At 42.4% G+C, this 15,501-nt stretch overlaps 1 protein-coding gene across 5 annotated transcripts in view; it reads right to left on the reverse strand.

Moving 5' to 3' along the window:
- Window positions 1-1,536: 1,536 nt before the first annotated feature.
- The window catches only part of PPARG (peroxisome proliferator activated receptor gamma), a 143,594-nt gene continuing 129,629 nt past the window's right edge, over window positions 1,537-15,501 (reverse strand). For all 5 annotated transcript variants that reach the window (XM_017501448.2, XM_017501447.2, XM_017501446.2 and 2 more), the window contains one exon: window positions 1,537-1,993. In XM_017501448.2, the coding sequence (XP_017356937.1) occupies window positions 1,746-1,993 (248 nt within the window). In that variant the 3' untranslated portion in view covers window positions 1,537-1,745. The remainder of the gene's footprint in view (window positions 1,994-15,501) is intronic.

Genomic DNA, 15,501 nt, shown 5'->3' on the forward strand with positions numbered 1-15,501 from the left:
CAGGTTACACTCACAAGCTTGTCCAGCCTGCATTTTGTTGTTGTGATTTGGTTTGGTTTGGTTTAGGCTTTTAGCCACCTGAAGCCATGGTTTTGAATTTCTGTCCCTAGTGATAAGCAGAAAAGAGGGATGAGGAAGGGGCTTTATTGGCCCAGTCAGAAACAGAAACTAAGAACCCATGACTGTATTCTCTCTGTTGGACACCCCTGAAAGACATTCTTCAAAGACATAGTATGATGAGTTCATGAGTAGCCAATACAAGTGAATTTGGTGGATCGAATCAATGAATCTACTCATTGTGCCAAGAATGAACAGACTGTCCTGCCTTCAGGGAACTTTGAATCTATTTGTTTGGGAGGCAAGCATTCCATTAAAATATGGATAGTTAGCCTCTGAGTTCAGAAAAGTAAGAGATCTCTGGACAGAGTGGCCCTAAGGAGGAGGACAGGAATAACCATGGCAAAACTGCGCTGCAGAAGAAACCAGAAAATAGCTCTTGTCCTTTCTCCTCCTATTTATTCCAGTCCAACACTTCCCTGAGGCCCTCTTCAGCAAATCCACAGATTCACTCTCTAGGATTCCAGTCTTCATTCATCTTACTTCCTACAAACTCTTACAGCACTTAGGCTCCAAAACATTCACCTGGTACGTGATTTCATCGTGAATTAGAATCTGTATGAAGAAAGATTAATCTTTTCTCCTCAGTTTATAATTGGCAAATTCTTTTTGGCAGGTGTCAAATCTTTTTTTCTCTTTTTTAGAGACAGGGTCTCACTCTGTGGCCCAGGCTGGAGTGCAGTGGCACCATCACAGCTCACTGCAGCCTCAAACACCCAGGCTCAAGCAATCCTCTTGCCTCAGCCTCTGAGTAGCTGAAATTTCAGGTGTGTGCCATCACAAACGGCTAACATTTAAACTGTTGTAGAGACAGCATCTTGAACAAGAGACCAGCTCAATTGATCCATCCACCTTGGCCTCTTAAAGTGTGGGGATTAAAGGCTTGAGACACTGTGCCTGGCCCTGATACCAAATCTTAAAACAGTTCTGCTTTCCCCAGAGTTTCTAGCAGTGCTCAGTTGCTGGCCATTGGCTCTGTGGATGTGCAGTAGCATTGATTAGTAAGGTAGTATATGAGTAGGATCCCGGTGGTGAGTGAAAATCTCCGCTAGGATTGTGGAAGAAGACTGAATTCTGGGTAAGCCCAGGGATAGGCTGCATATTAGCACATCCAAGCTACAAAACACAAGCTATGAGCAGTTTGATTCTGAAGTTCTCCTTCCCTTCTTAGTTCTGATTGTTAAAGCAGATGCAGAGTTCTGAAAACTTGTAAATTGGGTAAAAAATTAATTTACTGAGAATAAAGGTTTATCAGCAGTTCCACTCATATATTTTAAAATGTCTAAGAAAGAAAGAAGAAAAATAAAGGAAGAAGGAAAGGAGGGAAGGGGAGGGAGAGAGGGAGGAAAGAGGAAACGAAAGGGGGAAAAAGAAAGCCTGTAGGCTAGGGTGGGAAACACACAAGACTCAGTCTTCAGATACTCTCAGCAATTTCATAATATGATAATTTTTAATATTAAAAGTAAATTGTAAATGTGTCTTTATAAACAATATGCATAAAATAGATCATATCCTAAAACCTTTTCTTTTTAAAATGCTTTTTCACAGTAAATTTCTTAGGTGTCAGATTTTCCCTCAGGATAGTGCAACTACAAGAAGGGAAATGTTGGCAGTGGCTCAGGACTCTGCTAGTACAAGTCCTTGTAGATCTCCTGCAGGAGGGGGTGCAGACTCATGTCCGTCTCTGTCTTCTTGATCACCTGCAGGAGCTGCACGTGTTCTGTGACAATCTGTCTGAGGTCTGTCATTTTCTGGAGCAGCTTGGCAAATAGCTGAGAGGACTCAGGGTGGTTCAGCTTCAGCTGGAGCTCCAGGGCTTGTAGCAGGTTGTCTTGTATGTCTTCAATGGGCTTCACATTCAGCAAACCTGGGCGGTCTGGGAAGCACAAATGGAAAACACAACAGGGGGTTCAGTAAAAAAATCCTCTGGGCCCTGCCTCGGAGGCCTAGGCAGCTTTACCAAGCAGCTCACCCATGTTTTTGGTTTGCTTTGCTCTGATCTTAAATAGGAAGGAAGGGTAAGCAGATAGTGGGTAAGAACTGAGGATGGAATCAGAACCAAAAGGATCAGAGCCCTTTGCAGGGGCTTTCTTTTTCTGGCCAGGATGGAATCTGAGTGGTCAGCTGATGGAACATGACATCAAAACAATCCTGTTCCCCAAATGAAGTTTCCTCTGCTAACATGCTTCTACTCAGAAATTTCCTTTTCTTTTTCTTCTTCTTCTTTTCTTTTTTTTTTTTTTTTTTAAGATGGGGTCTTGCTCTGTCATCCAGGCTGGAGTGCAGTGGCACAATCTGGGCTCACCACAACCTATGCCTCCCGAGATCAAGCAATTTTCCTGCCTCAGCTTCCTGGGTAGCTGGGATGACAGGAGCTCACCACCAAGACTGGCTAATTTTTGTATTTTTAGTAGAGGTGGGGTTTCACCATGTTGTCCAGGCTGGTCTCAAACTCCTGACCTCAAGTGATCCACGCACCTTGGCCTCCCAAAGTAATAGGATTACAGGCATGAAATACCATGCCCAGCCAGAAATCTCCGTTTCAACATCTGCTCCTTCCTGATGAATCCATGTTTTATAGCTTCCGTCCAGTTTCTTAACATAGCTTCAAATATTTTTTTCCCCAAATATGCTTTTAAAAGAAGGTTTATCTTCTTTTTGCTTAATTTGCTTTTGCTATATTTGCTTAATATGGCATATTTTGAAATGACAAAACACAGTTTTAAAATACTGATACATTTTAATAGAGGTTTCTTTTGAGTAGTAAGATTGTAATTTTCACTAGTTCTTCCTTAGTTTTCTTAATTCAATTTGCAAATTGTGAACTTAAATTACTTTTAAATATTTTACTTTTTTATGTAGATCTTGTTAGTGTTATTCTCAAATACTTCTTAGCTTCTATTGTGAATGGACTCTTCATTTTTGTTACATTTAATATATCCCCGCTGACACGAAGAAAACGAATTGATTTTAGTATACTGAAACTATTCCAATTTTCTGAACTTTTGTCACTTAGAATAGCTTTTAATCATGGATTTCTACTTTTTTTTTGGAAAGACAATTTTATCAGCAATGGTGGCTTTATTTATTTCTTCTTTTGCAGTGTTAACCTTTCTCATTTCCTTTTCTTGCCATAGTGTGTTGGCTAAAACCTCCAACGTGGGATTAACTAATAGTAGCAATAGTAGCATTTCCAACAAATTTAGGAATGCAACCCAGGAGTTGGAGGCTGCAGTGAGCCATGATCATGCCACTGCACTGGGCAACAGAGTAAGACCCTGTCTTGAAAAAAAAAAAAAAGCATTAAGTTGAGGGACATAAATAAAAATAATACATTTCAGATTCCAAGACCATATCATTTATAACTTTATTCTAATGTAAATTACTAAAACTTTACCATATAAATTTGCATTCCTAATTTTGAAGGAAATGCTTCTAATCGTTTATCACCAACTATTATGTTTGCTATAGATTATGGAGGACATGTTTTACTCCTGTGTTTCCAGGGGTTTTAAAATTTTAATTTGTTTTAGTCAGGAATGTATTGAATTTTTATCAAATGCTTTTACATTCTTCTATCTAGAGAGATATGGTATCTACAGAGTTATGGTTTTATCTTAACCTAGTGAATTACATTACTAGAGTTCTTTATACCCTTGTACTTACTTGCTAATATTTTATATAGGGTTTTTGTATTTGTAGGTGATATTGGTTTAGAATTATTTTGGGGGTCATTCTTTGCCTATTTGGGTAATAATGTTAACTAGCCTTTACAGTGAGTTGAGAGGTTTGCCTTCTGTGTCTGTCGTAAGGATCTGTTCCTTGATGGTTTGTTAGAATTTGTTTGCAGAACCATCTGAGCTTGGTGATAAATCTATCACTATCTTTAATTTTTCGTCCATAGTTTTTAATCTATTCAGGCTTTCTATTTATACGGTAAAGTTTTAGTAATTTATATTAGAATAAAGTTATAAACGATATGGTCTTGGAATCTGAAATGTATTATTTTTATTTATGTCCCTCAACTTAATGNTTTTAAGACAGGGTCTTACTCTGTTGCCCAGTGCAGTGGCATGATCATGGCTCACTGCGGCCTCCAACTCCTGGGTTCAGGTGATCCTCCTGCTTCAGCCTCCCAAGTAGCTGGGACTATAGGCATGAGCCACCATAACCAACTAATTCCTAAATTTTTTGTAGGGGTGGGGGTCTTGCTACGTGGCCCAGGCTGGTCTTGAACTCCTGGCCTCAACCAATCCTCCTGCCTTAGTCTCCCAAAGTGCTGAGAATACAAGCATAAGCCAACCATGCCTGGCCCTTAAAGCTCTTTATTTGTCCATTCTCTCATTAAAAAAAATCTGATTTGTCAAGGGTTTATCTATTTTTTCCTTTTTAAAAAAACACAGCTTTTGGTTTTATTAATTGAGTCTGTTTCTAAAAATTGTGTGTTTTGTTCTTAATTTATTGAATTCCTTTTTAAAACTTTCTTTAGGTTTACTTTCTTTTCTTTTCCTAGTTTCTTTAGCTGAATGCTTAATTCATTCAGTTTGGCATTTCTTGTTTTCTAATAAATGCATTTAAGCCTCTACATTTTCCTCTTAGTGTCACTTGGTTTCATCCGATGGGCTTTGATAAATAGTACTTTCACAGTTCTTTTCTAAACAGCTTGTCTTACAATTTTGATTTTTTTTTTTAACCTAAGAGTTATATAGAAGTATGTTTTTAAATTTCCAAGTAAAATGTTTGGGGTTCAGTTTTTATTTTCTAATCTCTAAGTTTTATTTTCTAATTACTAAGTTTGTTGCATTGGGTAAGGTTTTTTCATTCAGGCTCGCCAGAAGACAGGACATTCACTTGATCATTTGTACTCATTTCAAATTTTAGCTCTTGAAGTCTATTTATTTTATGTTAAAAACTGTAACTCTTCTCTCCTTCATGGTATAAGTTTTACCCACCTTTAATATCCTCTACGACCTGGTCCCGGTCATCCTCTAGCCTCAGTTTCTGTAATTATCTTTTTGCTCCACGTTAAGCCATCTTCATCTGTTACCACACCAAGTTCCTCACACACCCTATGCTGTGTCAGGACTCTGCGCTTATTCAGATTTTATTCCTCCTGCCTGAAACATTCTCACCTTCCCTTCACTCATCTTACTGACTTCAACCATTTCTTCAAAATATAGCCTTTGGCAGGCTGCCATCCTGAAATACTTCTCAAGAGTAACCCTTCCTCTCTCCTGTTCTTCTCATCTCCTTTCTCTGGGCCCCCATAGCACCCTATAAACACCTCAATCACTACTATACTAGTGTATTACATTCACTGAATGGTTACTATTTTTCAAAGATTATGCCAAGGGCCTTATTTACAATATACCATTTAATCTTCACAATAACCCCAGGAGGTCATACTTCACAGAATGAGAAATAAAGACTTAGAGAAAAAAGTTGTATCTTGCCAAGATAGGCCACTTGCTAGTAAATGCAGAGCTGACATTTGGATCTAAGTCTGTCTGGTTCCAAAGGCTCTGCTCTTACTCCTTATTATCTTGTATTATAAATTCTGGCTTTCTTGTTTCTCTCCTGTTAGGCCATGAGGTATTAGAGGGCAAAGACTAGGTTCTGATCCTTTCTGAACCACCAGTTGAAACACAGGAAGCATTTGGTCGACTGAGTTAATGAGCGAGAAGGCTGTTCTGGCCAAGAGCCCTGGATTGAAAAGCATAATTCTCTCGGTTGGTGAACAGGCCTGAAGGCAGAATCCCTACACAATGAAGAAGTCTCCTGTAAACGATGTTTTCCTGTGTCTAATAAACTCTAGTGACCTTTATCCACTGAGATGAGGCTCAAGAGAACCATGTGGCACTGCAGAGTGGTCTCAGAGTGGGATTTGCAGAACTCTGAATATTCTAAGTTAACTTTCTTATTTTTTTTTTCCGCTAAAGAAGGAAACTGGTCTTTACTTTGATTTTTTTCCCTCTCAGGTCTCCAACATATCCCATTGACTAGAGTAAGTATAATTTTCTCTTTATATTTCAGCATTTAATTTTGGAACCATCAGCAAAAAAATATCAGATTCTGAGAAGGAAGAAATGATCTGGTCCTGGCCTGGAGAATTAGGCCCCTGGGGGTGTGGGGCCTTCTTCACAGTTGCTATAATGGGAATGAAAAAGCCACTGATGCTTCACTGAAAGCTGGGCCCCAGACTGGCACCTTGGTTTAATGACTATGGATTCCCCTGCTTAACAAATGCATGCATCTCAAAGGCCAGAGGCAGATGTGCATCTAAAAACAGGTGCTGAGACGGGCCCTCCTGGGCGGGGACTACTCAACCCTGAGGAGGCCTCTGCTCACTGGACACTGGCTCCTGAAGCATTTCTGCCATTCCTCTTTCGTCCGCCTTCTGATTGACTGATTGTAGAGACAGGGTCTCTACCTTGCCCAGGCTGCTCTTGAATGCCTGGGCTCAAGTGATTTGCCCTCCTCAGCCCCCTAAAGTGCTCGGATGACAGGCGGGAGCCACCGTGCCCGGCCTCTTCCTTCCTCTTGAGCAGCACCACTGGGGTCAGCCCTTTGGCTGAGGAGGTGATGTTACTCTACAAGGTCTCATTTATCAAACAACCAAATCCTAACATGCAACAGACCAGGGCTTGCTGAAAACACTTGGCTCTGGCGCAGTTTCATGGAACTGGCCCCTCCAGGAGCGGAGAGGGATCTGGTTTGGATTTTGAAACCCCTCTTTGGCAAGTTATTCTTTATGATGTGATAGATGAAGCTTGGCTGAAGGGCTGAAATTTTGTGGTCATGGAGTAAGTATATTTTCTGCAATGACAAGTTAGATCATTTACAGATCAGTCCCACTGTATCCCCTGACTGAGCCTTTGTTAAAGCAAGATGGTTTAACGGGAAGGAGGGCAGCAGAGAAAAGTTGTATATTCTACATTTAAGGCTTTCACTCACCAGCTCTGTGACCTTGAGTAAAGTGATTAAAGTCACTGGGCTCAATTTTTCTCTTCTAAACAAAACAGACTGGACTAAATAGATAATCTCAAAGATTCTAATTCAAAAATTATAAGATTTATTCTCATTTGTAATTCCCTCTACATAATTCACATAATTCAACCGTAGAAATACACTCAAACATCTATTGGAAAAGCATATTAACATGAAACTTAGAACACCTGACTTACTTAAACATCAAAAAAGCTTCCTTTGGTCTTTAAGCCCTAGTCAAGGGCAAAAGAGATCCGCCAGGGTTGTTCCCTACCCTACACCCTCCAAATGGCCAAGAGCTCCCCCCTAGTCTCTTTCCCCTTTCTGCTCCACGCCCACTCAGTCCTTTACAGAGCTAAGCCAGGTGCCACAGGTGTGCCACAGAAATCCGTCCAAACACCCAGACTGTTTCGGGGCCTTTCTCTTCTCTCCCTACCCCCATCAGCCTAGTGCCCACAAAGGCACTGTCCCCAGGAAGCCCGCCTGAGATGCTCTCCCTGTACCTTGCTGAGGTTACAGTTGAGTCTGGAGTTGGGCCAGGATTAAGGGCCCTCTCTGCTGGCCTAGGCTGCCTAGAAGGCCCTTTTGGGAAGTGTGTGTGACTCAGACTTCAGGACTTAGGACTTGAGGAGGCTGGAGTCAATTACTAGTTCCCTACTCCCCAGGCTGTGAAGAATTGGGAAAGAAACCTTTCCGGTCTCCATCCACACAGTCCTGGAATTGATTACAGAACACTGTTGATTATGGGCAAATCTACAAAGCTTCCATCTTATCCAGATCTGGTTCTGTTAAGTGGAGGGCTTATCTGAAACAGAGTTAAATGCTCTGGTCCTCTTGAGATCTGCCCACCTGGGCTGGGTGTTTCCCTAGCACAGATTTTTCTCAGGAGATGTTTCAATTAGGGAACCAGATGGCCACAGCAGAGTCTCCTGAAGGAGAGGCAGAAAACCCGAAGGGGGTGGTTTCGTCTTTATTCTAGGAGCTGCTCTCCAGGCTTTCCGCATCTTTCCCTATTGGCTCTCTGAGAGAGACTAATCTGAAACCAATTGTACCCAGGGCGTTTAAAAAAAAAAAAAAAAACAAATCTGATTGCAGGGCAGCTGTAAATTGATCCACAGACAATGAAAGACCTTAGTTCAGGTGTAGGCTGAAAACTGGAGGGGAGGTAGGGCTACTCAGTACTTTGCAATTTAACTTCCTTTTATGCTTCCTCTCAAGTTTCCTTTATTGCACTGCTCTGCAAGTTCTCAGGCATGTTCTAAGGGGCAGTGGATTGGGAAACTGAAGACTTGAATCCTGTCTCTCTTCCACTTAGTTTCTGTGTGCCTGTGGACAAATCATCTAATCTTTCTGGGTTTGGGCTTAATTTTCAAGACCACAATGACATGTCTTTCATAAGCATATGGCGAGAATGAAATAGGCGGAGGAACTTTAGAACATGTTATAATTCTTGTGTTTGTTCGAATAAAGGCAGTTTCCATGGGCTTGGGGTCAGGAGTGTAAGTATGAGTGCGTGGCATATCAAGTCAGGAAATGGAAGGCTTTTGAGTTGTTCTTGGTTAGAGCAGAAATTCAGGAGCTCAAGAAAAATAATGCCTGATGCAGACATGTTTGGGGTGTCAAGCAAGTTCTCATTCCTGCAGTTGAAGACACAGAGGCAAGGTGGTTTAAGAACAGTAGCAAAACAAAAAAGTCACTGTGCCCCAATTCACTACTCCCTTGAATAAATGATGCTGGGAATTTGAGGGTACTTTTCTGATCCAACATCAGAATCATCGTGGGCATTAGGCAAACTGAATTCAGCAAAGTACCACGGTGTGGCCTATAGCAATTCCTTCCCACCATCCTACCGACAGGAAAAAATAATTTAGCACAGTTATACATGTGTCCTCTTCATATTGAAATTCGAATTGGAGCTTCATCTAGTGCAGGGATGATCAATTTTGGCTACATAGTAAAATTATCTGGGGAGACTATGAAAGCAAATGAATGCCTGGGACCCATCCCTAGAGATTCTGATTCACTTGGCCTGAGGTGTGACCTTCAGGATTTTTAATAGCTCCTGGGCGATTCTAACGTGTGGCCAAGAGTGCGCACCACCAGTGCGGAGCAGCAGTTGGGATTACAACTTTGCAAGTTCCTTAACCTTTCTATACCTCAAGTTTCCTCACTGTAACAACTGGAGCTGTAGTGGTAATTTAACTCACGGTGTTGTTCAGAGGACTGAGGGCCATACAGAAGGTGCTTAGCACAGTGTCTGATGCATGGTGAATTAGTTATTACTATTTTCATTACTGTTCTGTAAACTTGCCTCATTTTCTTCCTTTCTTCTCATTTCTCTGATTTTTTTGGATTCTTTCTATATTTTTCCCATTCTTTCTTTCTCAATTATTGCTCTCTTTTCAGCCTTTTTATTTTCTCTTCGGTCTTTTCTCCCCCCGCTTTGCGGATGTTTTCCCGTTTCCACTCCTGGGCCTGCGCTTGCTGGGGATTTATAAGAATGCTAACAGGGCCAGCTTAAATTAATCAGAGGTCTGAGCTGTGGATGATGTGAGGAACCATGTAGTTTACTGCTGCTTTCAGGGAACGGGAATGATATAAAATAGAGGGCTTGGAAATACTTTGACAAACAGATAAAGATCATCTGCAACCAGCACACTCTGCTGTGAACACACATGTTGCTGGTAGTCTTCACTCAGAAGTGGGTTAACATTCTGACACTTGCCAGTTTAAATAACAGTTTCACATTTAATTGCTTCCCCTATCTATGCCTGATAACAATAATATGTATGACTGGGCAGGGATGGTGGAGTGGGATAACCATAATAAAATCAAACCAGCCAATATTTTCTTGGATCTGCCCATTAAGTAGCGATTACATCTCAACTTGCCTCATCTCAGACGCTCCACTCCCACCTCCAATAATCAACTCCCAAACCATAAAACAGAACACAAGCCCAGCTGGTAAGAGGGCGGGCAACCCTTTTCTGTGTGCCATGTTCAAAGCCCCTCCACTTGACAGCACCGCCAGTGGAAACTGAGTGTGGACTCTGCCATTTCCAGAACTTTCAGAGTGAAAATGGAACCTGAAATTTCTGTCCCACCCTAGGAAGCCCCTGTGTCCCTATCTCTGTGCACTCTGGGGTTAGGGCCCCCTTGTCGTTCCAGTCATTCCAGGTCACTCAATTTACATCCAGCCACATGGTTTGCTCCCCTCCTTTCAGTCAGGACCAGGGGAGCAGTCTGTAGTCCTCCCTTAAGCCGAATGATGTATGTACATTTCTGCACTTTCTCTGTCCAAGAAGGAATCTGACTGGGCTGGAAATGTGGGATAGGAGGTAGAGGAAGAAGGGTGGTGCTGAAATAGGAAGAATGATCCATTCCAAGTCTCCCATTAACCTGCCATCTCTATGCCCTGAATCCATCTGGTGGCTCTACCCTGCGATGATCTGGGCAGGATAAAAGGAGGGAAAAGAAGAGAGAAGGGAAGACTAAGAATTCCTACCCTTCCTTACTCCCTCAACCTCTGGAAATGTCAACAGCACACCAAGGGCAGTAAGTGAAGTTAAAAGCTACCAGGTATGACTTCACTCCACTCCCCTGCTTTCCTCCTTCCCAGTGTCTCTGAGAAGAACCTGTGGTCTCAGAACACAGGCACATTCTCTAAATATGGTCTAATCACATGGTGTTCCCAAGAAGTTCATGGGAATTCCTGCAGGCTGGGAATCCAGCAGTCCTGCCATTCCCTGTCTCCTTCAGGAGCCCCAGGACGTCTGAATCCTCCCGTCACTTGGAGGCCCTCCCCTTCCTCCAGTATCTCTTTCCTTCTGGGTTTTGTTCTCAATCCACACCTAATCCACTTAAAGTGATGGCTGATAAAGGGATTAGCTGATATCTCCTAGGCATATTTATATTGTAATAAGGGATCTTAACAATGACTGTTGGTGGCATTTCAAGTAATGTAACTGGCAGAATTGAGTGGCGCTGCTACAGGGCAAAAGGGAAAATTAGCATTTACTGCATTTACTGTGTGCTGAATAGGTCCCAGGCATTTTGCCAGAGGCTTCACATAATGTTATTTGGTTTGCTCAGGGTCCTGATAAGGAAATTAAGGCTCAGGGAGGTAAATAATTGCTGCAAGCACGCATCTAGGAAGAGAGGGAGTGGGGGTTTGAAACTCCTGTCCCTCTGATTCCAGGGATTTGCGCTGTGCAGCTTGCTTCTTCCGGTCCACCTACTCGTGACACTGGTGAGCCCTCCAAAGACTTCTGTAGGACAGAGTGATGCCTTCACTACCTGTATCTCTGTAGGAGTGACTTGAACCAGTGCTGGGTTTCATTCTTCCTCACTTGCAGATGATCTGTCTGAATGTCTCGGTAGACTGTGCCAGTCTGGAAGGCTGCCTGGGGTCACTCAGAGTTTAAACACACATTATGAGAGCCCAAAATGATAAAGTGCTCCAGAAAGCAGCCCACTGACTGACTGACTGAGCCTCTTCCAGGACTGCCAGTGTGGGGACAGGAATGACTCAGCATTCGATCCCGTGGTAGGTCTCTGAGGTCAAATCCAATTGCTTGCTCACTCACTGGGATGATCCTAGCCTACCATGCCTGGGCTGGGGAAGGGATTTTATTTCTCAAGCAGTCACAGATAAAGATGCTTCTATATTTTACAAACAACAAAGCCCTGTATATGTAGATGTTTAAAGTATACCAGATGATTCTAGGATGGTTCATCTTCTCTCCATCATTCTATCCCCGCCCCCAGCTCTCTGGTTTTTAGAATTTGGGTGCCAGTTGAGAACTCATAAATAAACCTCACCCTTGTCAAACCAAGTCTATGGGGTTATGAAAACAGTGAACTAATGGGACATTTCTAGGTAAGTCAAAGCGAGTCATTATTCAAAGCCATTCTGCCAACTAGCTGAGGAGGGCCGGTCTGAAAAGAGAGCCTCACAAGCTAGGCAGAAACAACATAGGTGCCTGCAAATTTTTCTCCAGTTAATAAATAAGTGTTATTACTCTCGGACACAATCATAGCCCAGATAGGGGACAGGAACTATGCAATAATATTCTTTGGCTGTTGTCCTGCTCAAGAGAAAGCAGATATCCTTGTTTATTTGCAAAACTACAAGAAAAGAGAGAAAAACAACTTTCATCATGTAGGCACCAGCCTGTCTTGTCCAAAAAAACTCTATGGATAAGGGAGCTAAATATTTAGCTGGTACAGGAGAGGTGGGAGAAAGTGTGTTGTATACAGCATATATAATATCTATGTTTTGTGATATTTTGGGTTTGGTCTACTCTCCAGTTAACTAGGAATGCAGATGCTAACAGATGAGAGGGTGTGGAAGGCCCTGGGCTGTACAGAATCAGAGGCTCCATAGCCGGAGTTTCCTCCAGGAAAGCATCGGCCTATTCGAGCAAGTGCACGCCGCCTTTTGTTCCAGAGAGAAGAGGACACTTTCCATTTTAGAGCTGGGAACAGTCTCAAGATTTTGAAGGGCAGCTGTGGGACAGGGAAGAGAGATCAATACTTCCAAACCCAGTGCTCCTCAAACTCAGTGCCAATGGAACACTGGTGTTCTGGGAGCTGGAATGAGCGTTCTGCTGTGACAGCTGTGTCAGGGTTATTGTGTTTGTTTCTGAAGGGTAGGAAGAAATGAAGGGACTGGATGGTATTTCAATAATTTAACATTCCTCTCATAAATTTTTCTGTAACCACTTATCTATATCAGAACCTAGTATAAGATGGTATCTGATTGAGCAGAGATGTATTTACTTAGTCATTTAAAGTTTACTGTCCATTTTTGCGGGGAGTTCTGTAAACAGTACCATAATTTCCAGGTGCCTGCTGGCTGAACAAATTTAAGACCAGAATGCCAGTCTTCAGCCCTATCACCAGCCCCTATTCCTTCTCCAAGTAATTCTCAAAACCTAGGGTGTAATTTTGTTAGATTAAAATGGTGTCTCAAGGAGGGCTTTTAATATTAATAAGTAATATCTGAACTATAATCTGGGAATTTTTCTTTTATTTTTTTTGAGACAGGGTGTCACTCTCTTGCCTAGGCTGGAGTGCAGTGGCACAATCACAGCTCACTGCAGCATCAAATTCCTAAGCTCAAGCAATCCTCCTGCCTTGGCCTCCAGAGTAGCCAGGACTACAGGTGCATGCGCCACCATACCCGGCTAATTTTTGTATTTTTTGTAGAGATGAAGTCTCCTTATGTTGCCCAGGCTGGTCTCAAACTTCTGGGCTCAAGGGATCCTCCCACTTCGGTTTCCCAAAATATTGGGATTACAGATATGAGCCACTGTGCCTGGCCTTGGAAATTCTTAATTACAATATCTGGAGGCAATACGGAAATAGGCAGTTTTTGATAACCACCAAAGAACTCTAAAACCGAAGTAATTAATTGAGATGCTTCTACATCTCAATACACAAAAAGCAGTAGGGTCTAATGGTTAAGTGCACCAGTTTGAAAGTCTGAGAGACCTGGCTGAACCTTGACCTCATCAATTAGTAGCTCTGTGACCTTCGACAAACTGCTTAACCTCTTTAAGTTTCCATTTTCTCCGTCTATAAAATGGAGGTAATAAAAGACCATGTATTCAGCCATGTAGTCTTCCTACCAAAAAACCAAAAAAACAGATTATGGATGTAATAAAGTGTCTAGCACAGACTCTCTCACATACTGAAGTTTTCAATGAATGGTAGGTAGTATTATTATTATTATGGATGATTATTCACTCAGCAAACATTTGTGAGTAACTTATTCTGGGCTAGCACTTGGCTGTGATTCTACTTTAATTCCAACAAAATTTAAAAAAATCTATCTATCTGGTATGACGCATGGGGAAGCCCCAGGTTACTGACCTGATAGACCTAGGTATGATCCAATTAACATAGAATATCTGCTCCTCTTTGATGTATAAATGCATAGCAGTGAGATCAATTCCCCTGCTTCTACCCTATTCTCCTTGCCCACTCAACAGCTGAAAAGTCAATGATCACGCCATGAACAGCCATCCAAAGTGGCTTCACAGAGAAGAGACAGTGCGAGGACTGCTGGAAAAAGGAGCTGCCCTCAAGGTGGTTTGCATCACCAAGCCAGACTCAGGAGGGTACAGGAGGAGGCTGGATGACTTGCCATCTGCATGGCCGTTGTAGTGATATCGGCAGCTTCTCTGTCATTAGGACACTGATGGCAATTTGCCTTGAAAAATATATTGTAAAATCCAGTGAATTTCCTCCCCCGTATCTTGGAGGCTTAGGAAGAACTGAAATGGATTCCAAACTGTTTTGAATTAACAAAAAGAGCTTTCGCCTGTTGCAAAGTTCCAGCTGGAACTCGCCTAGACTTTTTCTTCACAAAACAGCAAACACTCAAGGGGGCAAAACATCCACCAGAGTGTCCTGGGGCTTGTCAGCTTCACTGAGTTTTACACTTGGCTTTGGCTGCTGGGTAGGTTTTGGGAGTTTGCTAGGGTGGCTGGCATGATGCTGCGGCGCCAGTTGCAAACATGCCTTTGCTGGAGGCAGTTTTAGTACTCTCGACGCCGCCCAGCCTGTCAGTAAGACTAGGGAGTGCAAGGAAAGCTATTGTTTACCATGATGACCAAGGAACTGCTGTTCCTGGCTTCTAGTTATGGGCCTACTTTAGGGATACGGTGAAGAGAGAGCAGGTTGTGGCCACCAACACAAGGAGTGAGTGTACAGACCACAATCCACTGGCCAGCACCAGAGGGGACAGTCAGGACACCTTGGTTTCAATGTTAGTTCCACTGTGGCACTAGTTGTTAGATCTTAGACAAATCGCTTAAGTCTATGACCCTCACTTTTCTTTCTGTGAAAATGAGAATTAAAAACCCAGGAGCATTGTCAGGATCGAATGAGAGGATGTACGTGAAATGTTCTCGAAAAGGTACCAAGTCCTAAACTTTGGTTCTAGAATAGGTTGCTGTTCCTTTTATTTAGTCTAATTCTTGCCCCCAAACTTAGGAGAGAAAGACTCCAGAAGAACTAGGCCATCTTTTTCAGCAGCTTGGTTTGAGAGCTGAGTGAACAGCAGAGACGCTAAGCCCGGGCAAATCTAAATACCAAATCAAATGGTATCAGCAGTTTTTAAGGCTGAAGTTGAATGGCTGCAATCTTAGGTAGCAACTCGTTTCCCCAGCAAATACTGAGTTGAGTCAAATCAGTTACTTTCATCTAAAAATCTCCTCTTTGAGTCTTCTAGGGATATCCCCATTAATCCCCAATTCCTTACCCCCACCTGCTCTTAGTTGATGGACAACTTGTTCATCTTTCTTTTAGTCTGAGGCCCTAAGTGCCTTTGCTGAAATGAAGTTCTGTGAATCCAAAGCTAGCTCAGAATGAGACCAACTGAATCCCGAC

The sequence above is a fragment of the Cebus imitator genome, unplaced genomic scaffold (assembly GCF_001604975.1).
Source record: "Cebus imitator isolate Cc_AM_T3 unplaced genomic scaffold, Cebus_imitator-1.0 Scaffold281, whole genome shotgun sequence".
In the NCBI taxonomy this organism is placed as follows: Eukaryota; Metazoa; Chordata; class Mammalia; order Primates; family Cebidae; genus Cebus; species Cebus imitator.